The 26,275-nt window shown below is 46.5% G+C and overlaps 1 protein-coding gene across 5 annotated transcripts in view; it reads left to right on the forward strand.

The window, feature by feature from the left end:
* The window catches only part of LOC147431736 (dynein regulatory complex subunit 2-like), a 126,746-nt gene that overhangs the window by 11,909 nt on the left and 88,562 nt on the right, over positions 1–26,275 (forward strand). For 3 of the 5 annotated variants that reach the window (XM_086494242.1, XM_086494238.1, XM_086494241.1), the window contains exon 2: positions 3,715–3,940. In XM_086494242.1, coding sequence (XP_086350368.1) covers positions 3,926–3,940 — 15 coding nt within the window. In that variant the 5' untranslated portion in view covers positions 3,715–3,925. Of the gene's footprint in view, positions 1–3,694; positions 3,941–26,275 lie in introns of all 5 variants that reach the window. The other 2 variants (XM_086494239.1, XM_086494240.1) reach the window with 1 other exon arrangement.

Genomic DNA, 26,275 nt, shown 5'->3' on the forward strand with positions numbered 1-26,275 from the left:
TGGAGATGTGGAGCCATCATGGCTAAGTATTTTGGATGCATGGTTGATGCTCGCAGTTGAGCACTTGTTTATGAGCATCCATTGAAGTTTGTTTATGCAAACAGGTTGACAGGTTTTGTCAATATTCCGTTGAGTGTACTCCGACTAGAGCGTGCTTGCTCTTTGTATGACTTTGTGAGGTGATTCCGGACGACTACATTCCCGGATGTGGCCATTTGGGCATTTTGTGTTGTCTCCATTTGCGGTTTACTGTTGAGTTTTTGCTCCAGTTACAAGGGAGACTGCCAAAATTTTGTCAAATTTGTTTGTCTATTGTAGAGGCTTGTGAGCTTAATAGTTTGCTCACTTTGTCTGCTTGAGATAGTGGTTTGCTCTCAAGTGAGAGTTTTGTGATCTCGAGCATTGTTTGCCATTGTTTGGCATGGCCATGAGAGACGATTTTTGTTCACGGCGACTGACATGTTGGTATTGTGGCCACAAGGGGCATATTAGGCGCCGTTGCTTCAGGCGTATGAGGCAGCGGAAGAGGCAGATGCATGGTGCTACTACGAGAACAGATGCTAGAGAGTATGCATGTGACGGGCATGTCACTTTTGAGTCTAGCTTGTCTTCAAACTACTTTGTATCTTGGGATAGCACATTGTCTACGCGTTTTCTACTAGACGAGCATGCAGTTTTTTACGTGACGCCACGTCGTGATTTGTTTTGCTCTTTCTCTAGTGGGAGACTTGGTTGTGTGCAGTTTGCTGATGGTTCAGCATATGACATAGAGGGTGCTGGAGATGTATGCATGTCTTTACCTAGCGGTGCATTACTTACACTACGAGATGTACGTTATGTACCAGGGCTCAATCAGAGTCTCATTTCAGTGCGTCAGTTATAAAGTAGTGGTCATTATGTACTGCTTGGAGAGCGGTCATTTAAGATGCATAGGGGATCACTGGTGATAGCCAGAGGTGCTAGGAGTGCTCTGGTATACCCTTTGCATATTTCTGACACACGAGGTAGTGTAGTCTCTGTGTATTTGCAGCCATGTTTGGAACGAGAGACGAGACGTGTCTCTTTTGTGGATGTGCTACATGGAGAGCAGGTTGTGCATTTGTCTTGTTGTGATGTTCACGCAGACAGTGGTATCTCTGGGGAAGCACACCTTGGTCAGTCATCCGTTGAGATGACATTAGTTGAGCCAAAGACCCCGATGCATTTTTCTACGATGCATCTGATACGTTTGAGGGTGACAGTGTCCTTCAGACAACTGTGTGTGATTGCAGTGGTGCTGATTTTTCGGTTTTGCAGTCATTCTCAGCGGACATACCTTTGCCAGATGATGCTGACATGGTGATGCATAGTCAGGTGGTTCCTGATGAGGATGCATATGGCACTGAGGTTGCTGACAGGGATAGGTTGTCACACATAGTGCATGTTTCGTCGGCTTTCGGGTCTCTCATGTCTGACCTTTTGGTTTCGAGACCTGATCTTGCTTATGCGGTTGGTGCATTTGTAGTGGGAGTTGTCAGTCGTGCGATGACTGACACTGGCATTGTGCATTGTGGAGCCATGCAGATCGTCACTTGATACCTGCATCATGAGTGTCATTGTAGCTCTAGCCCTAGTAGTATGCATGTTGCATCTACACTAGAGCGGTTACGGAGTGAGCTAGTGGGCATAGGTTGAGAGTCGTCTTCTCTCACCTCTTGTATATACTAGTTGTAGGCTAGTCTTCTCGCCACTTATCGGCACACAGCCTTTAGTGGGAGAATGTTAGGTAAAGGCGGTGTGCCTCACCGTGCTTTGCCGTGTTCGTCGGCCAGTGTCCGGCCGCCCACATTTATCTCCTTGTTCTTTATACATACAAAGAATAAGGAGCTCTCACTCACATTCTCACATGGTGCTCACACAATGAGATTTGGGAGCTCCACCTCACATCCTGTGTCGTGCTCTCTCTCTCCCTCTCTCCCCTTCGCACTCTCTGCGCACGCGCACGCGCACTCACAGCTTTGCTTTGCTCTTCATTGCTGACTCCATTGGTGTTTTACCGGCCTTCTGCCATCTGTCATAAAGCCCTGGAATAGGATGATTTTGCAAATACTTCGAATATTTCCGTTCCTTAGTATCTGACAAGTCACTTAGATTCCGACCTGTTAAGAGCTTCTGTTGTAGGCATGTCATGTCAGCAATATGGCAAAAACTTCCACATCATCAAGTTTGTGCACTGCCATGCTGCCAAAACTGTCTGCCCTTGTCCGGTCAATATTGCCACATCATCAGGTTTGTGACAACATCAGCACCCTGCTGCATCAGCATGCTCTGCATAAAGGTGGTGAGCTGGATGCCATGTGGGCTGCAACATCAGCAATTTGGTGACAGAGGCAGTTTCACATTCTGGCAAACAACCTTTAATGGTCAATGCTGTTGTAGAAGGAACAAAATTGCATTTTCTATTTCTATCCACACAATATACTTACCGGAATCTAACACATTCACATGGCATGTTAAGATGTAGACATGAAAGTATTTCTTGAAGGGGTCTAACCTGCCGCTTAAAGGCTATTTACCTCCTCCTATTCTCAAAACTTTGGTGCACCCATCTATCAAATCAGAACATTTCTAATTACTTTAACTAATACATCCTGCACGAAAATGGCATCGCTTCTTATTTGATGTAATGGCATAGCAATTACCATTGACATGGATATTGATTTGCCTTGCGTGTGTTGGCATCATCGATTGCTATATTCATCAATGTCAGTATTTATTTGTGAAAAATACTAGCGGCGGTTTTCCTTAAAATTAATTTTTTCTCTTCATACAATATCTTGAATTTCATACTGTTATTTGATCACTGTTCCAAGTATTTTTCAAAAGGGCCAGTCCCAAGGGCAAGGCAGATTCTAAAATGGCGAAGAAACCCTTTGCCTTCATGTTGGATGCAATTTTACCAATATTTCTATTGGCAATGAACTTCTTTTACAATAGTGATGCTCTGGTATCAAATAAAAGGAATGCTAGCCTTCAAGGACTACCTATGTTTGGGTGAGACTGTTAATCTCTTCGAATGATGGAAACTCTGTTTTTTCACTTCTTGAAGTACGTTTCAATCTGAAACTAACTTTATATAAACCTGCACCTATGCTTGGGCATCATGACTTGACTAGGGATAATATAGTTGTCCGAACTATGCATGATTATGTTCGTGACCTTCCATTTTGTGTTTTTTTAAAGTTGCACATGTCAAGGTTTAAGGATGATGATGTAGTTGGTGCAGCTGACATTTACATTGGCTTGTGGATAACTACCATTTTGTCTCATCTTTATGCTGTTTTTATTAGGTTGTATTGAGTCAAAGATAGCTGCATTTTGATTTTTCAGTGGCTTTTCATTGCGTATTTTGTGTAAGTATTCCAGTTTTTCTTTGGCTTTTTTAGTAGTTCTTAAGGTAACAAAGAATTTGCATTTTTATGTCATAACGTTGTTATCGTAAATGCATGAATTAGAAGTTAGAACTTGCACACTCTTGTCTCATGTCCTTGATAGTCAGGACTTTTGAGTTTTCGGTAGACATAGACGAAGGTCATTCAGTGAAGCTTTTGTAATCATTTTTAACTGTTGTTGTCAATTGAAAACATACATTTATTCTTTCCGAGTTTGTGTCTTTTAATGGCTAATAATTACAGATCTTTCTAATCTCATGAAGGTGTATATTGGTGCATCCAGTTTGAAAGTTTGGAAGTCTGTGTAGATAAGGGAGTTCAAATGACACAGTTCCATATGAACCACCTCAAGGCTTTTCCTATTAAAGGGTTTTGGTGATAACGAAAGCACCTAAAGTGATGGATTTCTAAACAAAAGTACAGTAACTCTAGCCTGAATCAACCTTTTCTTCCTTTCGGAGAGACAAGGACTTCGACTATGTTTTAGAGATCTCATGGCTCCCAAGAAGGTTCAGCTTTTCAAACTTTGTTTGTTTTGCAGAAAATTGATGTCTCAAGTTAGAAATAGCACTCTCTCTCTCTCTCTCTCTCTCTCTCTCTCTCTCTCTCTCTCTCTCTGTGTGTGTGTGTGTGTGTGTCTCTCTCTCTCTCTCTCTCTCTCTCTCTCTCTCTCTCTCTCTCTCTCTCTCTCTCTCTCTCTCTCTCTCTCTCTCTCTCTCTCTCTCTCTCTCTCTCTCTCTCTCTCTCTCTCTCTCTCTGAGTGCACACATTTTTTTTTTGGTGAATTAATGTAGATGGCATGGCATCCTAAAATGGGTGAAGCCACACCAGAAGGCTAGAAACAGTCTTAGAAAACCTCAAACTCCTGAAGTGAAATGTTTCCCAATTGAAAACAATCACGAAGAGACTGAAGGAACTGAGTACAAAAGTATGGGCAGGGTAAAGCTGTAAACTCTGGCCATGGCGAAAAGCTTGCTGAAGATGATTGCGTGTATGATAAGGAAGCTGAAGGGGCTCGAACTGCACCCAAGCAAGAAAATAGTTATACTCTGATAATGGTGGATTCAATTGGTCAAAACGCTAGAAGAGTCTTCCAAAACAGCAGTGAGGGAAACAGTATTGCAGCCTTTGTGTAGCCTTTCGAGTAGTATCATGGGCATGAGAACGATGCCAATATATATGAGGTTTTTTCTCATAGCGTTGGTGGCAACAACAACATAAAGAGGAAGCAATGCGGGAATGTGCTGGAAGGACTTAAACAGGAAGCATGCCTATGAGACAACGCCAAAAGAAATCCCTTTGTTTGAGAGGCAATTTGCAATTCCAACTCCTTTTGTAAAATTCTTTTCCACCATCGAAGAGGTTTGCGAAAATTCCATATGATCGATTACCCTTCTCCGAAATCCATTGCGAGGGAATGAGCCAGCAATAAGCATTGGAAGCAAGAAGCACATGAAAACCAAAGGAGTAGTAGCCTGGGCAATCAAAATACCAATCTTGCAAACTCTCTATAATCTCAAGCGGAGGAACTGGCTGAAAGATGGAAGAAGCAATAAGCATTGGAAGCAAGAAGCACATGAAAACCAAAGGAGTAGTAGCCTGGGCAATCAAAACACCAATCTTGCAAACTCTCTATAATCTCAAGCGGAGGAACTGGCTGAAAGATGGAAGAAGCTGACTAATAGGTCGATAATGCATTCCTTGATGGCATTTTAGAACAGCTGCAGGAAAAGAAAGAACTCTATCATCTTCAACAACCACATCATCAACATGATGTAGATTATAGGCTTTTCTTGGCTAGGCCAAAGCTAATGGCTATAGAAAGGTTCTGCTCCAATGAACTGAACACGTGTGGCGGTCCTCTAGACCACCATCGAAGAGGTTTGCGAAAATTCCATATGATCGATTACCCTTCTCCGAAATCCATGGCGAGGGAATGAGCCAGCAATAAGCATTGGAAGCAAGAAGCACATGAAAACCAAAGGAGTAGTAGCCTGGGCAATCAAAACACCAATCTTGCAAACTCTCTATAATCTCAAGCGGAGGAATTGGCTGAAAAGATGGAAGAAGCTGACTAATAGGTCGATGATGCATTCCTTGATGGCATTTTAGAACAGCTGCAGGAAAAGAAAGAACTCTATCATCTTCAACAACGACATCATCAACATGATGTAGATTATATGCTTTTCTTGTCTAGGCCAAAGCTAATGGCTATAGAAAGGCTCTGCTCCAATGAACTGAACACGTGTGGCGGTCCTCTAGACCAATGGAGATAATGCCATGCACTTTTTTTTGGTAAATCACTTTTGAATTACTAGCAGAAAACCACAAAATGAGGAAAATTCATAGAGTATATCTTATACAAGAAATGCCCAAGTTCATAGTGAACAAAGGCAACATAGGCATAGTCAATACACATCTGAGAAAAGGGCATACAATGATGGGTCAATCTCTTGTAGGGATTGACAATCATAAAGAGACTGATGCAAAGGTTGTCTGAAAAGGAAAAGGTCAAAATTGGCGACTCACCCAAAACAGACTAATTTCTTGCTTGCCAAATCGTCCACATAGCCCAGTATTGGAGCCAATAAAAGAAAGGTCAATACTGTGTGAGAGTAGGAGCAAGGAGGTAATGTGCAGCGGAAGTGAATGATGGTGTATGGCTCAAGATGAGTGATCAATGGATGCTCAAGGTTCCTTTTACTGATGGGAAGGGAGAGCCTTCCTTGACTTAACGCGAGAATGTGCAATGACCAAACAAAGAGAGTGGAATGCAAACTGTGAGTGAGTGTGCAAGAGAGTGCTAGAGAGAGAGAGACAGAAGAGACGACACCAGATGGGGTCCCAAACCCCCCTCCAAGGCCCCCCCTCTCTATTGCTAGAGAGGTATTTTCTTGAGATTGCACAAAGTCTGGTACAATGCTTCTAGATGCTGTGGTACTTGACAACGACGACGACGACGACGATGATGACTGTGACGATGACGATGATGGTGTCGACGACAACGACAAGGTCAATGCTGAAATTTGAAATACTAGATGCTCTGCTATGGATCTGCAACCGTGGTGGTACTGCGGGGCTGATCTGCAACCGCTGAGTCGTGCAAGGACTGAAAAGTAAAAACGCTGGCTGATCTGGGCTGAACTGCAAAACGCTGGCTGAATTCTGCTGAATCTGAAAACACCAGGCTGATTTGGGTCGTGAGGGGAAGTGGCTGTGGGCTGAAAACGTTGTTTCTTGATGCTGAAAACGTTGGGCTGATCTTGAGAAAACGTTGGGAGACTTGCGTATCTGATGCCTGTGCTCTCTTCCTGTCTTTTGCTTGTCTCTAGCGCCAAGGCGCTCCTTTCATATGCACTTTCAACTGGGTTGAAGGCTCCACGATTTGGTTAATGCAAAAGTCACTTATTTAAATTATTAAGTGCCTATAAGAGGTGGTTCCCACTCGTGGCCGGGACTGGTTCATGCATGGGAAATGCTCATGCTATGGGTACTGGGTCATGATGCTAATGATTCTGGGTTGTGCAATCAGAGGGTATGCACTCTAGTGCTTGGACATGCACGGCCTGCGCACAGGCTCACAAAGGTGCCAGAACACTTGCTAGGCTTCCCAAACCCTAGAAGTAGGAACAACTTGTCCACGTACACATAGGGTTAGATGTGCACGTGACATACCCTCCTTTTCAAGGTGAGATATTGGTATCAAGCTGTATGGCGTTCGTGAAGTCCGCCAACAACTTCTGGGATCCTGCGAAGTACTCCTCGCCGGCCCACTCTGTTGCGTGGGTCGAGCGATACTTGAACTTAATGAAGGTCTACAATGCTTGCTTCATTGCCTTGCCTAAAGCGACACAGAATGATCTGCTGCAGCTCCAATGCTCCAACTTTGTCTATGATTGTGGGTCCACCTTCTTCAAGAATCTCCAATGAGGAAACTTCTTGAAACCACTTCAAACACAAATTATAAACATATCCGTTCCATGTAGAGTGACTGGAAAAATACTATTCTCCCTAAATGACTATGCATGCAATGCAGATGAACAAAGTGACGGAGTGCCAAACCGTTCACCAAACACTCGCAAAAAGTGAGATCGAACTTGACCTTTCGACCTAAACCTATCAACTGTGGCAAAATACAACGGAATTGCTAATGCTTGATGGACAATCGTGCTTGTGCTTTTTCTGTGATTGTGTCATGTCAAGGAATGAACATGCAAAAGCGGCTGACCAAACGGATAATCGTGAGACATTGTGAATCCCTTGAAAGCAAAATTTCTTTCTTTTCTAGAGTGATGCGCATACATCATACTCATCCGTGAGTGAATCATGTGCATCGTGCAATACGGCATGCCTGTGAAAAGGGAACACATAAAGACGGTGACGAAAATACAAGAGACTGTCACGAATGAGAAACTCGAACAATACGTACTGACTAATGATGCGAAGACAAAATACTTCCTGAATGGGTTCTTTGGACCTCGACTCGAGAGCCAAGATCGGTCCAGCGGGACGGAACGTATTTGCAATGAGGTTAACTTTTCTAGAAACATCTTCATCTAAACCACCAAATTGCTCCTTACAAACAATCACATCCCTATCATGCAAAAAATGTGTGCCATGCTTCAGAGAAGACATGACAGCAAGAGAGTTCTGTTCATGCAATGACTCATGCTTTTCTAGACTGTGGGACTGTGTACTGAGAGAAACAATCATACTATGTGTTTTAACCTCTTTCAAATCATGAGAGTGAGAGACTAATGGCGAAGAAATGTTCTTGTCACGGCAAAGGACCACGGGAGGTGCTCTTTCAACTGTGAGATGGAGAGTGTTTTCTTTCCAATCACCTTTAAACCACTTAATGCCAAAAATCAAATCACATCCTTTGAGAGGAGAAACCACAAATCGACGACGAAAAACGACATTTTGAACTAACACTGTCACGTCAGGACATTCATGCCATAGTTACCCGGAACGGGAATGGGGAACGGGGACGGGAGGGTCCAGAACTGGACGGGAACGGGGAGGAGGATGGGGGGCCGGAATGGTAACGGGGCTGGAACGGTCCACCTAAAGTAAGGATTGAATTATCTCCATTTAGCTTAGTCCCAAATAAACTCCTAAACAACCCCAAAACTGTCCCCAAATCTGCCCCCTAACCTGCCCTCAAACTGCACCATATATGTTCCCCGAGCAGCCCTAAATCTGCCCCCAAAAGCCCACTTTTTTCCCCCCAAATGCCTACTTTTGCTTGTTCTGCCCCGTGTTTTGCCGTTCCACCTCATGTTTCGCCCATTCCGGAACACCGTTCCAGTTACACCTTGTTTCGGAACGGCGTTCCGTTCCCATCTCCGTTTTGGGAACGGGACTCGTCCGGAACGCCGTTTCGGAACGTTTGAGCTGTGTTCCCCCCGTTCCGTGTTACAGTGATTCATGCATGAAAGAAGAGTGCATGCTAGGAGCAAAACGAGAGATCACAATGGGATCTATGGGGAGAACTTCTAAACGTGCACTCTTCACGAGAGAGTCACTAATCACATCATGCATACTACCTGAATCAAACAAGATCACAATGCGTGTACTATTCACATGACCATAACACAACATGAGAGACTCATCTACATGATCATGAGAAACTTCAGACACATTAGTGTGCTCATTGAGTGCATTCACAGATGATGTGGATTCTATGGGTTCTTTTGTGGGTTCTTTAGGGTCTTCTTTCTTAGGACAATCTCGTTTCATGTGACCTTTAGTGTGACACTCAAAACATCTTTTGTGTCGTGCATATTCGGCTCGTTCTTCAAGAGTTAACCAACCTCCTATAATTCCTTGAGCAGATTTTTCATCCGGCGTCAACTTAGGGGTGTCCTGAGTTTTAGCCTTTCCTTTATCATCATTGTGAGACTTTTGTGCTCTATGTGTAGAAGAAGATTGAGAAGAAGAATTACCGTCATGCTTACCGATGGTCTTACCGTGCTTACCATTTGGTTGGTCTTGCGAAGTACTCGACTTGTTTTCCTTCGGCTTGCCTTTGTTGTGCTTCATCTCTTGTGCTAAGGCGATTCTGACGGCGTCATTATAGTCCTTAGGGCTGAAAACTTGCACATCGAACTTGATGTACTCATCTAACCCAAAGAGGAAAGCCTCCTTGCAATCCTCATCCGACTTACGCAATTGAACGCCAATCTGCAAAATACGGTTAGAAAAAGACATAACAGGGGATCCATTTTGCTTAAGACCACGCCAATCTTCTTTTAATCAATCAAGGTACTGTGGTGGCATGAAGCGAGCCTTGAGCTTGTCTTGGAAGTCGACCCAATTGAAAGAGGGTACGCCTTCCTTGGCATGCTCAAGATGCTCAGCCATCTGTGACTCTTGCCAAGCTTGATACCAATTAATGGCATCACCTGCTAGGTACATGGCAGCAATCGAAACTTTACTGTTACTTGTTTTCTTGACAGCCGCAAAGTAAGCATTAAATTAATGCAACCAAGAATAAATCAAAGAAGCATCTATCTTACCATCATACTTACTAAACGTCAACTTCTCAGTGACTGGATTGTTGGAATCTTCGTCTCTACCTGTGCTACCTGATGGATCGCCAACCTCCTTGAGTGGCTCGATCTTTGAGGAGAGTACATGTAGGACCAACTCCTGCATGCGATGGTCTCTCTGCGCCTCTCGCTCTTAACTCCATAGCCGTTCGCTTCTCTTCGGCCGCTATGCGTTGAGCCTCGCGTGCTCGCTCACGCTCAAGCTCCTTAGTTGCCCTTCGTTCTACGGCCGCCAGGCGCGCTTGCTTACGCTCACACTCCATGGCTGCTCTTCTTTCTTTTATGGCGGCGCGTTACATTTCTTGTTGTAGCATCATCTCCATCATCGACTTGACCAAAGCCTCCATAGGATTTGGTTCAATCCGTGGCATAGATGGGGATGGGGGAGGATCGGGGAACACTTCTCCTGGTGTAGAAACTTCTTCTTCTCCAACTCCACTCTCATCACCTTCACACAAAGTATCCATTCCGCTTCGGGTGATGATCATGCACTGAGTTCTTGGTTTTCTTAGGTTCTTGAGTTCTTGAGGTTCGTGGCTTGCAATCTGCGTTTAAGAAGGCTTTTCTCTTACCCAAGCTGAACTCCTTCCTGCGGGTGCACCCCTTGGCGGCATTGCGCTCACACCAAGGTTGCTTGTTCCCACCTCACCTTAATTGGCCTACCGCTAAGTGCAAGGTCCCCTCTGAATGAGTGGAAAGAGGAACGAGGGGAGGCTGGACAAGCCCTTCTTTCTTGGGTTACCTGCCACTCTTCAAAAACACAGATTAGGGATCGACAAGCCCAAGTGGTCTTGGGTTACGTGTGATCACAACAAGCAAAAAGAAATCTTGTGGTTGTTTATGCTTCTTCTCTTGAGTGCTGATACCAAACACTGCCAAAGAGCTCTGATAGCTATGTAATGTGCAACGGAAGTGAATGATGGTGTATGGCTTAAGATGAGTGATCAATGGATGCTCAAGGTTCCTTTTACTGACGGGAACGGAGAGCCTTCCTTGATTGAATGAGAATGTGCAATGACCAAACAACGAGAGTGGAATGCAAACTGTGAGTGAGTGTGCAAGAGAGTGCTAGAGAGAGAGAGAGAAGAGACGAAACCAGATGGGATCCCAAACCCCCCTCCAAGGGCCTCCCTCTCTATTGCTAGAGAGGTATTTGCTTTAGATTGCACAAAGTCTGGTACAATGCTTCTAGATGCTGTGGTACTTGACGACAACAATGATTGTGACGATGACGATGATGTCGACGACGACGACGACAGGGTCAATGCTGAAATCTGAAATGCTAGATGCTCTGCTATGGATCTGCAACTTTGGCGGTATTGCGGGGCTGATTTTCAACTGCAGAGTCATGCAAGGGCTGAAAAGTAAAAACGCTGGCTGATTTGGGCTGAATTGCAAAACGCTGGCTGAATTCTGCTGAATCTGAAAACGCCAGGCTGATTTGGGTCGTGAGGGGAAACCCGGCGAGGATTTGCAACCAGAGGATGTGGAAACTGAAAACGCTGATGGCTGTGGGCTGAAAATGCTGTTTCTTGATGCTGAAAACGCTGGGTTGATCTTGAGAAAACGCTGGGAGGCTTGTGCATGTGATGCCTGTACTCCCTTCCTGTCTTTTGCTTGTCTCTAGCTCCAAGGGGCTCCTTTTATATGCACTTGCAATTGGGTCGAGCAAGGATCCTGAAGACTCCACGATTTGGTTAATGCAAGTCACTTATTTAAATTAATAAGTGCCAATAAGAGAGTCAAAGCGTGAATAACTGCTAACATCTCTTTCTCATAGAAACGACTGGAAGCAAACTTTAGTACTTAAATCACAACTTGAGAGAGAGAGAGAGAGAGAGAGAGAGAGAGAGAGAGAGAGAGAGATGAAATGAAATGAAATGTTATATTAACATCTTCAAAAGGCCAAAATGACCTATGAGACCGATCTGTTACAAAATGGTGAATCTAATACCATGTTTGGGTACAAAAGAACTAGATACTACTACTAGAATCCATCCTCATCTGTACTCTGGCTATCGAGAGTATGGCTCGAATCCTCTGCTGTAGTCTCTGTCGATGCTGTGTAGCCCCTCTCCTCAACCGTGTCCGTCTAGATCTCCATAGCTCCAGTGCTCGATCGATGAGAGTTCCGGTAGTGGTCGAATGAGTGTGGGCCAAGCTCTACAATGATGATTGCTGCTCTGGCTGTCCCATATCTAGTGAAAAGAGATTTGTAATCTGTCTCTGGGACTGTCTCTCTCTATCTCTCCCCAGTAAAGTGTCTCTATATCTGTGTAACTCAAGTAGATAGAGCCCCGTATCTCATAGTACATTGTGCAATGACATATGTAATGTAGCTGAGAGAGAGAGAGAGAGAGAGAGAGAGAGAGAGAGAGAGAGAGAGAGAGAGAGAGAGAGAGAGAGAGAGAGAGAGAGAGAGAGAGAGAGAGAGAGAGAGAGATCATACTGTAGACAGAAGACTCGAGACTCTGAACCCGGGAAACCCAAGGAACGGGGGTCCCACGTCATGCCAGGCTACCGGGTGAGCAACACCGTGAAATGCATTTCCGTGAACAGGTACGTCCACCTCAAATACGGCCAGGCACAACCACAAAACAACGCTCACTTCCTAATCTGCTGCTGGGAGATACTGGATCTACCACCGGACAGGAAACTGAACTCTCTCCCCCTCTTAGCTCCTGGACAAGAAACGAGTTCAAGGGAGCTGGCGTGCGAGGATAATGTCGCGTATGAAAGATTTTTGGTGAAGATGTCAGGAGGGTTATGCGAAGTCGGGATGTACTCTAGTCGGATAGAGCCATCCTGGGCTTTTTCACAAACAAAATGGTACTGTATCTGTGTATGCTTGGTCCGGGCATGGAACAACGGGTTCCTCGCAATGGCTATACAACTCTGGTTGTTAAGAGTACATGATGGTTGTCTGCTGGGGAAAGCCCATCTCCAAAAGTAACCTTCGAATCCACACTGACTCACATGTAGCACTACAAATAGCTTGATACTCTGCCTATGTGGAGGATGAGGCAACTGTTGGCTGTTTCTTGTTGCTCCATGAAACTGCTCCTGAGCCAAAAGAAAAAGATTGACCTGTAGTCAACTGTCGTCCATCTGGATCTCCACCCCAATCCGAATCACTCCATCTTCGAAGAATGATATGGGAGTCTATACCTCCAGCCGCATAGTGTATGCCTAATGACTTGGTCGCCTTGATATTGCAGAGTCTGAAGAGCCTGCTCCAAATGTGACTTGGCGGGTTTCTGCATGAAAGAATTGAGAAATCCCACTGGGAAACTGACATCAAACCGGGTGTTGAGTACCCAAATGAGAGAACCGACCAGTTTCTGCTGATATTGTGTAGCATCTGCTACATTGGGGATGGAAACTTCTGATTGGGATCCATAGGGGTTGAGATAGGTTTGCACTCGGTCATACCAAATGCTTCCAACAATTCTTGGATATAGTGCTGTTGGAAGAGAAAGATGGTCCCCTTTGTCTGCCATATCTCCAATCCAAGAAAGTGATGAAGCAAGCCAAGATCTGTCATCTCTGAAGTGCGCGTGCGAGAGCGTGTGTGTGTGTGTGTGTGCAGCAATGGAGAAGAGAGGAGAAGAGATGAGACACAGGTTTGGGTGGGACTCCAAACACAATAGTGTTACGGTTATGAGTCCTTATTCTTTTATGTAGAATGAATGGTCAGTGTTAGTTCCCGGTTCGTCTCCGGGTGCCCAACACTTAGGCGCAGCACATTGGGCTTTACCACCCCCAACAACCTCCCACTTAAAGGACAATGTGCCTTTAAGCTGGGGTGATAATGTATATATACATACAATACAAGTAGACAATGACCATGATCATCTACCCAATGCCCATGAGTGCTCGACAATGTGCAAACCGCTCTGAAGGTAATCCCTTTGTTAGAAGATCAGCAGGATTCTCAGTGGTGTGAATCTTGGCAAGCTGCAATCGCTTGTCCTCAAGCACCTCACGAATGAAGTGATACTTCACATCCACATGCTTTGTCTTTGCATGAAACACTGGATTCTTTGCCAATTGTATAGCACTTTGGCTATCACAATGTGACACATGCATCTCAACATTGATTCCCAAGTCTCCTACTAGCCGACCAAGCCATATAGCTTCCTTGTAAGCTTCTGAAGCTGCAACATATTCAACCTCTGTAGCAGACAAGGTAACACAATCTTGCAAACACGATCGCCATGAAACTGCACCTCCAGTGAATTCAAAAACATAGCCTGAAGTGGACCTTCTCTTGTCCAAGTCTCCTGCATACTCTGCATCCGTGTAACCCATTACACATGCTTCCTTTCTTCCAAAGAAAATGCACATGTCTTTTGTACCATTCAAATATCGCATAACCCCTTTCACTGCCTCCCAATGTTTCTTGCCTGGATTTAACATATATCTGCTAACAACTCCCACTGCAAAAGCAATATCAGGACGTGTAGCAATCATAGCAATATCTGCCAATCTGACCATCTCAGTCAAATCTGGCTCAGAACTCCACTCATGGAAAGCACTCTGACACCCGCTCCGATCCGTGGAATCCATCCTCGTGTCCATCGCATGCGCATGTGTACTCCACTCATGGAAAGCACTCTGACACCCGAACTCCGATCCCTGGAATCCATCCTCGTGTCCATCGCATGTCACATGCGCACCAAGAGCATCTGGCTGTCCTGAACCCTGTGTGGTAATAGCAATGCCTAGCTCTAACTCATACACATCAGCCTCTGGCCTAAGCATATCCATGAATGACGGAATCACGGCTGAATCCTCAGCACTCAAGTCATCCGTATCTGTCATCATATCCACGAATGACATGCCTTACTGCACAACTGGCTCAACATGCTCACAAGCTGGAGCATCATGCAACCTATCCGCAAAGGAGACATGCCTCGTCTCTCTGCATGGTTGCGTACTCACAAAGACTGTGCCGTCTCGTACGGGATGTACTCGCATCGCATAAATCGTGCCAACACTAGCATCTCTCGATATGACTAGCTGTCCACGATGCAATTTGAAACTGTGCTCATCCAGCACTACTTGGCATCCACTGTCTCGTAACTGACTCACAGAAATCAAGCTCTGGTCAAACCTGGCACATGGCGTACATCTTGCAACACGTATGATGCACCACTCGGCAACAGTAGTCTGACATCTCCTGCACTATCTGTGTCATGCACTGAAACATCAGCTAGACACACATGTCCAAGCATACCACTAGTATATGTGCTAAACCACTCACGACTCGGCGTGACATGAAATCTAGCACTCACATCTAGTATCCAATGCGAAGGTAATGTGTCTTAAAAAACCGATATAAGAAAGTAAAGAGTAAACAATCTCAAACTCCTTAGCCAAGGTCTCCATGGTACTACGGATGTGCTCAACATGGCTACCTGTAATCACAAGATCGTCCACATAGAGGATAACAAGTGTCACCAATCCTCTATCATGGTAAATGTATAAATCTGGGTCTGTAGAAGATCGTCGAAAGAAGTGTCGTAGGAAGAAAGATTCTATCTTCTGGTAACACGCTTGAGGGGATTGCTTTAGGCCGTAGAGAGCCTTTAGCAACCTACAAACCATGTCTGCGAAGTCTGGATCCTCAAACTCTGGAGGTTGCTCCACATACACCTCCTCCTCTAGATCACCATTGAGGAATGCCAAAACAACATCCATTTGAAAAACCGGAACCCGAGAGCAAGGGAAAAAACAATCCGAATGGTCGCCATTCTTGCAGTGACTGCAAAGGTCTCGTCATAGTCTACACTAAGTTTCTAAGAAAGCCTTTGGCAACTAGTCTTGCCTTGTGCTTGTCCAAAGAACCATCAGATTTGTACTTGGTCCTGTAAACCCATTGGACACCAATCACTTTCCGCTTGGGAGGCTGCGGGATCAACTCCCAAGTGTTGTTCTTCTTGATGGAATCAAGTTCTTTCTGTAGAGCCAACTTCCACTTTGGTTGTGAAAGTGCCTTCTCAATTGTAAGAGGATCTCTCTCCTTGATCACTGTAGACATCACAACATAGTTCACCGTAATAAAGTCCCATCCACCTCAGCAACACGAAGTCGCTGAGATCGTCATGTAGTACTTATTGGCTTCATGCCAATCGGGTGGAAAATTTGAAGTTGCTGAATCTCGCAAAGTCTCCAATAGCCACTTTGGCAACTTGTTTGTCTTGCTCCCCGGGGGAGGAGCTACTGGTAAATCTGGATCCAACTCTGCACTACGATGAGAACCGCTGTCATCTGCATCATCTGGAAGGGGTGCATTCTCCTCCCAAGCTTGAGGGACAGGGGTAGGAGAACAAGGTTCATCAAGAGGCAAATCAAAATCAGGGTCTTCAAGTATTTGCAAATCAGGGGTTGTTGTGGAAAACTTGGGAGTGGAAGCCCCTCTCAAGGTAAAACCTGGTCGAAGGCAACATCACGGTTGAGTACAATATCCTTCTTCTCTGGATCATAGAGTCGATATCTTTCGAAAAGAGAGTTGTAGCCGACAAAAATCATTCTCCAAGACTTGGGGTCAAACTTCCCCCTTGCTCCTTCGGTACGTGGACATAGGCATCGCTCCCAAAAATTTGAAAGTAGGAGACATCGGGCTTCTTACCAAAATAGGCTTCAAATGGGGTCTTCTTAGCCCATTTTTTTTTATTTTCTCTTTCTTTGGGGAATTTCGTTTGTTTTACCTTTTGGAAACACCCCTCTGGAAATCTAACTGCCCTGCATTGCATAGCCAGTGTGGAACTGTTCAGAGAGAGTCCAGGCTTGAGGGCTAAAGAGCACTAAGGTTGGACAAGGACTATGGTTGGGGTCATTGGCCAGCCAAAGCGAAAGCCTTTGCTACATAGGCTACATTTCAGTTCTGGGTGTGGCTGCAGTGTACAAAGAGGGTCAGATGACCTAGAAGAATGTAATGGCAGAAACTCCTAAATTTTAGGGACTGCTATTTTTGGATGGCAAAATGTCTTCGCGTCATTACGTGCAGAGCGGAAAAATGCACAAATGAGTGACACTTGGCACTCTGAGGCCAGTTTACTACTTAAAGAGAAGGCAAAAACGTGATTTTCAGCTGTGAGCTCGTTTTTGAGTGCTGTCACAGGTGGGAGAGCTTCAATGGAGTGTTGGCTTACCCTCTATGTACAGTGAGGTGCAGGATGTCATGACCTGCACACCTCTCACTGCTTTCTCTCTCCCCTATTCTTTATGGTTATGCCCCTCTAGTGGGCTCATCAGATTGACCATGTACAGTCTTGTGGTTTGATGCTCTATTGCTGAGGCAAGAGCCTCCCTGAACAGGAACAGGAGTAGCTAACTGCTACTCCAAAGCAGGGAAACGAGAGGGTGATAACCTCTCAAGTTAACACACAAAAGTCAGCACTGTTTTATTGCTTATTTTGGGTTGTTTGGGGACTGTTTTGTGCTCGGAATCATGCCAGAATCCAGGGGCACGTAGTCCAAGGCATTGGGAACAGTGCAGGGACAGTTGACGGCTGAAATTAGGTAAAAAACAGGTCCTAACCAGAAAATACAGCGGTCTGAAATTTACTGTTTTGCAGCCGTATGGATGCCATATGCATTGGGAACAGTGCCCAATTGTCAGAGAACACTTCTGGGAAGTGTTAGGGCTCAAAACAAGTGAAAAACCAGAAATTCCAGCGAGCTGTAATTGCTCTTTTTGAGTTGGAATCAGAGGGTTTATGCCAGTGGAAGTGAGTTCCAGCAGGGAAATTGGTTTCGCGCAAGTTTTGGAGCCGTTGTGCTGCCAAAATTTAGCCAAAACAGGTGTTGTATTGCTAGATACATGTTAGGATTCCCGGAACTCTGATTTTTGCAGGTTTGGGGCTGTTTCGATGCCCTAAATCGTTCCAGATTCAAGGGGCAACTAGTCCAAGGTGCAGGGAACAGTGCAGGGGCTACAGGGAGCTGAAAACAGAGAAGACCAGTCAATAACCAAAAATTACAGAGGCTAGTTATGCTCTGTTTTGGTCAATTAAAGGTGGAATCGGGACAAGGACACTGGTCTCCTTAGGATTCCCTACTTGCAAACTGTTTTGGGCAAGGTTCTGCGTCGTTATGTTGCCCAAATTCCTCCAAACAGGATAGAAACTGTGGGATACAGGTTAAGAACTGCGGGATACAGGTTTAGTGCTATAAGTACTCTTTGTACTTCCTCTTAACTGTAAAAGAATAAAGAAATACCGAAAGGGGCGCCAATTTAGGGGCCAATCTAGTGTTTGACTCGCATACAGATGCATTCTAGCATCTGTATCCCATTCCCTTCTCTTGTGTCATTATAGCACAGGTAGAATAGACGACTAATAATGGGTGAAAGCTAAATCAAGGTTTGAAGTAAAGTCTACCGCCCTTTTTGAAGTTAACAGGCCGGTTACACCTCGCGCACAGACATAATATGAAATCCCTACTTTGGAGCATAAAGTACCTTGGTGGTATGCATACCCCCTCTGCCGTCGGGAATGAGCTCCATGGATCCCTCCCTGTGATTAGGAATCTCAGATTTGTCGCCAATGAAGATGGCATCACAGTGTTGTCGCATGTTAGACAAAAGCTTCTTTGAAGGTGTCATGTGCCGTGAAGCACCACTATCAAGAATCCAATCACGATCATCTCGACCCGGAAAAGTCAACTCAGCCTCTGATGTCCCTGGAGAGGCCTTTGAGGGGAGAACCTCCAAATGAACAAAGGCTAGTGACTGCACCACTACCGCCGAAGAAGTCGAAGCATCTCCAACTCGCTTTGGACACTTCCTCCAATAATGTCCCTTCTCACCGCAACTGTTGCAATGCCGTTCCGCCTTCAAGGCTTCCCGCTCGGCATCAGTCTTCTTGTCTTTGGTGTTGTTGTTTTTCGTCTTACCCTTCTGCTTCTTGTTGTTGGAAGAACCGGTCAACGCTTTGGACACTTCCTCCAATAATGTCCCTTCTCACCGCAACTGTTGCAATGCCGTTCTGCCTTCAAGGCTTCCCGCTCGGCATCAGTCTTCCTGTCTTTGGTGTTGTTGCTTTTCGTCTTACCCTTTTGCTTCTTGTTGTTGGAAGAACCGGTCAAGGCTTCGGAGCCTGAATTCTTCACTGTATTGAACCACTCCTCTTGGTCCAATACCATTGGAACAATCTCGTCCCAAGGGATAGTATTCAGCCGGCCACTCGTAATGGAAGAATAGAAGTTGGAGTACTGTGGAGGCAATTGGACCAAAAGTTGGATGGCCATATCCTCTGAATTGATAAGCTTTCCCATATGAAGTATGTCTTGTTGAAGCTCCTGCATCTTGTTGATGTGATCCCGCATGGAAGAGTTCTTCACATCCAAGGTCCTCAACTGCACCTCGAGGGCTATCCGCTTCATTGGAGAAACTCGATCATAAAGTAAAGCAAGCTGATCCCAAATCAACTTTGTATCTTTCATCAATCGTATGTGGCTAATAATTGATGGTGTCCTGTTAAGGATAATGAAAGACCGGATTTGACCATTGACACGCTCTTATAGCTTCGCTCTCGCAGGGTCCTTCGGCTTTTGAAAGTTGCTCGAGAAAAAAGCTCCAAGCTCGTAAGAGTCAAAGACCGCTATCATGGTAGCTGTCCAAATGGTATAGTTGTCTCCATTCAATTGCCGAACCCAAAGAAAGGTAGGGAGGGTAGGTATCTCGATTGGTTGATCACCTACGCCGGATTAGAACAGGGACCGATCTCCCCAGTCCATGACGACCGTTGGTTCACCGTCACCGGTCTCCTTCTCATGATGTACTTCGTTGTTAGGTGCAGCGGAATGAATGTTGTATTTTCTCAAGATTAGTGATCTTTATCGCTCAAGGTTCCTTTTAGTTCTTCAGGGAAAGAGAGAGCTTTCCGTCTTGTAGAGTGCTGTGGTCACGAACAAAGTGAGTGGATATTGTGCGTGCAAGTGAATGAGACTGAGAGAAGGAGAGAGAAGAGATACGACACCCAAGAGTTTGTAAAACCCTCCTCCGAAGGCCCCACTCTCGTCGGTGAGAGTGGTCTATTCTTTGATTGCACAAAGGTGTACAATGCGTATGCAATGGACTATGCAACTTGGTCTATGCCGATGACGACGACGGTGACAACGATGACGACGACGACGATGGCTGAAATCTGAGATCTTCTAATCGCTGAATTTCGGGACTGTTTCGGTGGCTGAAAATGACTGTTTTGGCTGCGTTTTCTTGGCTGAAAAATGAGGTTTCTTAGGGCTGAAAACTGATGGTCTTTATGGGCTGAATCTGCTACACTTCAGGTGAATGATGCCGGTCTTAATTTGCTGCTGAAATCCAAAAACGCCAGGGGCTGAAATTGGTCCTTCTGTCGTCGGGGTTCTGCAAATGCAAAAACGCTAGGCTGATCTACTGTGTCGTGATGACGCCGGGGCTGATCTGCTGTGCACAAATCGCCAAGGCTGATCTGATGCAAAAACGCTAGGTCTTCAGTGGAGAAAACGCCAGAGTAGGCGCGGGGGTTGGTCTTGCTGAGAAGTTGCCTGTTGAGCAAGGTGCTCCTGCTGCCTTTTCTGCCATTTAGTGCTAGCTTGGGTTTGCTTATATAGAAACTTAGCAAAATTTCCCTACCTACTTTTGTTGGAAAGTCGCTTAAAAATAATAAGTGAAAATCCCAATAAATAGGAAAATAGGCTAAATGCACTGGAAAATTCCCCTAACTGATGCTAATGGATTCTGATGGGAATTCTGATGATCATGCTGTGTGCAACGGGAGGATATGCATCTATGCTAAGTGACTGGGCATGCACGGTCTACGAATAGACTCACAAAAGTGCCAGATCACTGCTGAGACTTATTTTTAGGCATATAGAACTTCAACAAGTTTGTGTTGGTTATCTCTATCTTTCCATAGGTCTAGGGATGAAAAGAAGAAGAGAACTTGACCATAGTTCCCACATTCTCACACACTGCTCTCCAAAATAAACTTGTAAATGGAGGGTCTCTATTAGACACGATAGGGTGTGGCATTCCATGCTACCAGAAGATGTGTGAGACAAACAAATTTGCCAAATAATCTGCCTTGTCTTCTTCATGGTACAAAATGAATCTGTTTATTGAATCTGTCCCAAATATCATCGTGCCCCCTCTGAGTCTTGGGAAGATAAAAATTAAAGTCCATTGCTATACTATCTATGGCTTGCAAGACAACGCATCTACCACTACATTCTTCTTTCCTTCAGATACGCTGTTTGGAAATGAAATTGCAACGAAATGTTCGCCCATCTCATATGCTTCTCTGAAAGCTTATCTTGGGACAAAAAGCATCGTCAACTTTGATGGGCACTGCAAAATCTGGCCAGAGCAAGTAATGCCGCCACTGAGTCAAAGCTTGAATGACTGCCACGAGCTCCTTTTCATAAATCTGTGAAACCCTCTCAGGCTTTGACAACATTCGACTCTCGTAAGCTATGACATAGCAATCTTGCATTAAGACCGTTGCTAGAATGCTGCCACAAGGGTCACAATAGACCTCAAAAAGTTTATGCAAGTCTGGTAACTTCAACACTGGTTCAATAGTCAAAGTCTGCTCGAGTCTCTCAAAAGTTTCAATCTAGGGAGGTCCCCAAGTGAATGGTACCCCTTTTTGAGTCATGGTATGCAACGACAAAGCAATCTCCGCAAATTATCGATTGAACCACTTGTAGTAAGTCCCAAAAAGCTTCTTAATATCATATAGATATAGAAAAGAATAGACTGAACAGACTTTTAGCACTTTAATAACAAATGAACTGAGAGAGAGAGAGAGACGACACGCGACACGGAGTGGCGGAATTCCACCCCAGAGAGTATTGGCCCCAAACCTTGGCGCCCCTTTCGGTATTTCTTTATATTGCATCAACATAGTACAAGCCGGTACTCCAGACTCTACACCTTCTCCAGGAAGCATGCCAGAGAATGAGCCCATGGCCTCATATTTAAAGGCCCTAGGCCCCAAAAGCAGTTTACATGAAAAGCCTTCAAACTCGAAAGCTTCTGGTCCAAAAGCAATGCCAAAAAGCTGCCAGTGTAAATCACGAAGATTCGTACAACTGCCACATCAGCACTGTCAGCGCCTTTTGCAGAAATTCGTACAACTGCCTCGTCAGCAATTGGCGGAAAATCCAAGCTATATATTGGTGGGTCCTGCTTTATTTTAATTCCTTTATGTCACTGGCGCCCCATCGGACGGGGTCCCCATAAGTTGGTAGGACGACTTCTTCTGTTACTTGTTCTTCTTAGGGTTTAGGCCCCTCGACGGTGATCTGAAGGTTGGCTCTGCTCTGACTTGACATGTCAGCCGTTTGTGACAAGATTCTCAAAGGACGCCAATCTTTTTTTTTTCCGAGAAAAAGATCCTTCTATTAGTTAATGAAAACTGCCCATAGGGCTACATCCACCTCTGCAGGAGAGGGCTACAACAAGCATGATGGGGAGACTCTCCCAATGAAAAAACAGCATATATACAATGGGGCTAAATCAAGAGATGGGAGGAGGGAAAATCCACACAGGTGGACAGTAGTGCCATCTGAGCACCCCTTGGACCATGGTGTAAAAAGGCCTAGGGCGCCAGAGTCGAAGGAAAGCCTCTCGGCGCTCCCGCATGCGGTCGGAGCTGCCCTGTAGTCCCTCAAGCTGTCCTCTGAGAGTATGGATCAGCTCTAGCCAAAAGTCACGAACAGTCTCTGCTGGTGGCACAGGGCGAGCCTCAAAGATGCGGAAACAGCGGGCCCGCCAGATGAACCAGAGAGCTAAGCCGTTGATGAGCTCCCAACACTCCTCCCTCTCACTGCTCCACTCCTGTGGAGTAAGATCTGTAACATGCTGGAGTGTAGGTCGCCCCCCCTGTATCACTATCATCCTGCTGGTGGAAGATAGCTCAAACTGAAGTGCCGGGCCCGTGAGGGTGGACCAAGCTGCTGCCCCCCAAGTGTACTGTCGAGCCGTGGAGAGGGCAGGCATCAGCCGAAGAACTCGTAGCCACACCTGCTGGGCTGAGGGACAATCCCAAAGACAGTGACGCTGACTCTCCACCAATTGGTCACAGGCTGTACATGCGATCGAGAGACCACTATGCACAAGCCAGCTCCCAACTGCTGTGGCTCTGTGCAACCAACCACTGGAACAAAGTGACGCGCCTCGGCTGTTTGGAGTCCCACAGCCTCTGCCAAAAAGCTGCCAAGAACTCAACTGTGAGGCCCTCCTCCTGCCAATGACGTGCTGCAGCGGGGCGGGCCTCTCTCTGCGCTGCAAGTATATGACGTCCTAGCCGAACAGTGTACTGAAAGAAAGGGACTCCTGGGCGGTCTGCAGAAGAGAAGGGGTCCCTCCATAGCCACTCACCAGGATCCCACTGCACTCGTGCCAATGGACAGCACTCCCAAGCCCATAGCCTCCAGTGCCCTGTCTCAAGAGCTGCTGGGTCAGGGTCTATGACGCAAGTCCTCCCACAGATGCCCACAACACGGATCCTCTGGAAGCAGCACTCTGCTACCTGCGGGGCCTCTACTGCAACTCGCTGTAATCGTCCCCCACCCTGAAGCTCGAAGAACAGGGTTGGGACAGTCTCTGAACAGGCCCTGACTGAGATGAGAACCTCCAGTCGTGTGAAGGCTCCCATCCATCGGGGTGCTACTGGCTCGAGAGGTGTGAGCCACTCAGCGGGAACTGACTCTGAGATGTCCTGACACATGCTCTGAACCCCTCTCATGCCCTGTAGCTGGACAGCCTGTACCTCCGCTGACAGACCTGTGAACTCTAGCCAGTCACCTAGAGAGCGCGCTGGACCTGCTGCCATGGGACCCCAAGAAACATGAGGCCTACTCCCAACCAAGTGGCCTCTTTGGGTGCTAACCATGGGGTTCCAGACGAGGGGCTGCCGTAGGCGCTCCTCCGTGCATGTCGGCTGTCTCTGCTCTAGGCCACGCCGTAAGAGCTCCCAAGAACGAAGCAAACTCACAGCGAATCGGTCCTCCAATCTCCTGCTCAAACCAACTCGGCGCAACTCTGTGAAGATCCATCTGGTCGAAAGTTGCCAAGGTCCTCCTGACTGAGGCACCCTGGCATGAAGCCTCTGAAGCAAGAACTCCTTCTAGGGCTCCTCGCCTGGAAGAAGTCCTCTGACGACGAACTTCCCAAGAAGGGCTCTGCTCTGCTGTGCTGGATCAATGATCCCAAGCCCTCCCTGAGAGCAAGGGAGTGTGATGACCGACCAAGCCACCTTGGCTTGGGCAATCTGAGTGTCGCGTCCTGACCAAAGGAAGTTCCTGATCAGCCTCTCTACCTGGCTGATACAAGAACTCGAGAAGATCCAGCAAGAAGTGATGTACCACATAGTTGCCAACAACACCTGGTTGGCAACTACTACTCTACCAGCAAGCGAAAGTCGTGCTGAGCTCCAATGTAACAGCTTTCTCCTGATGGACAGGAGAAGCGGAGCAATCTGCTGCTCGGGGGACAAATCCAAACCAACCTGACAACCCAAGTATCGAACTGCAGTCCCTGGAGGAATCCACCTGAAACCCTCTCCTGGCATCCACTCTGGCACAGGAGCATTACCAACCAAGATAGCCACTGTCTTTCTCCAGTTGATCAGTGCGCCCGATGCACAGCAGAAGGTCTCCAGAGCCTGCCCACACCTGTGTAGATTGGCCTCCTGGCCCTCTAAGTACAAGGCTGAATTGTCGGAAAACTCAGCATCCAGAAGCTCATCTCCCCGTATAGGGAGTGCTAAGCCCCTCAAACCAACCTGCTGTGACACCAAAAATCTGCTCATCGCCTCCGCATAGAACAGAAAGAGAAAGGGGGCAAGAGGACAACCCTGTCTGACCGATCGTGTGAGCATGAAGCGCTCACCTCTACCTCCTGCCAAAAGCACCTGACTGTGAGCCTGTCTGTACAAAGCTGACACCCCTCTGATCCAAGCATCTGAAAAGCCCATCCTGCGAAGCGTGCCCTCTAGAAAGTCCCAGTCAACTCTGTCGTATGCCTTCTCAAAATCGAGAAGAAGAATCACAAGGTCCTCCCCACGGAGACGTGCTAGGGCAGAAGCCTCCCAGAAAGTGAAGATGTTGTCAAGCCCATCCTCACCGGGACAGCTACCACGAGGAAGGGCCCTAAGAGCCGTGTGCAGCTCCTCAAGCTGAAGAGGTATCTCTAGCCTCTGGCGCATCTCCTCAATCACAAGACAAGGCATCTGCGCCCAAACCTGCTCCCTGCATGCATCGTGTCTCTCTGACTGAGGCTCAGCCGACAGTAGCTCACGGTAAAAGTCAATAGCAACTGCACGCATATCCTCAGGCTCACAAACAACTGACCCATCGGGTCTCCTCAGCTGTTTGACCTTGGCATGCGAGTGCCGAGGTCCCACTGTCTCAAAAAAAGCACCTGTCACTCTTTCACCTACCTGAGTCCACTGAGATGCCTGTCGGTGAAAGGCAAACTCATGGCGCCTCTCCTCTGTGCAAGCAAGCTCCTGTCGAGCCTGCTGTAGCTGCTCCTCCAACCATGGATTGTCTGGATGCTGCTCCTGCATCCTCTGTAGTGAAGCAATGCCTCGTCTGAGACGCTGCTCCTCCTCTCTCGCTGCAGCCCGTCGAGCCAAAGACTCCTGGAGAAAGAAGTGGCTAAGTTGAGCTAGGCCTGAGGCCACTCTGTCTGCCGGTAGAGCTTTGCTGTCCATGCCCTCTGTCCAAAGAGCCTCGACCCTCTCTCTGAGTGCTGAGTCCAACAAGACCCGTTCTGGGATGCGAAGCATCGTGCTCCCACTCCTCTGCCTGTCTGCCACTGTGAGGATCACTGGTGCATGGTCCGAGAAGGATGTCCTTGCCAGGATGCCCACTGATCCCCCCATGTCACTGAAGTGGTCACTAGTGTAGAAGCGATCTATCCGCGATAGATTCACTCCTCCCACTCTGCGGTCCGATCTAGAGAAGGCAAGACTCTCTGAAGGCCTCACAAAGCCTGAATGCTGCCATGTATCCGAGACCCTCAAAGTCATACACAACCTCTCCCAAGCTGCTAACTCGACTCCATGCACAGTAGCATGGTTGCCTCCGATCCTGTCAGAGGGGTCCTCCAACATGTTGAAGTCCCCTCCTACACACCAATGGTCAACCTGTGGCAGAGACTCAAAAATCTGTGACCAAAACTCTGCACGAGCACTCGCCACATTGGGCGCATAAATGTTCAGGAAGCCCACAAGGTCACCCTGAACCTGCAGAGTGATCCACTGAGCCCTGCCTGGCACAATAATCCCT

Source organism: Adiantum capillus-veneris, chromosome 21, assembly GCF_014529385.1.
Source record: "Adiantum capillus-veneris isolate H3 chromosome 21, ASM1452938v2, whole genome shotgun sequence".
Classification (NCBI taxonomy): domain Eukaryota; kingdom Viridiplantae; phylum Streptophyta; class Polypodiopsida; order Polypodiales; family Pteridaceae; genus Adiantum; species Adiantum capillus-veneris.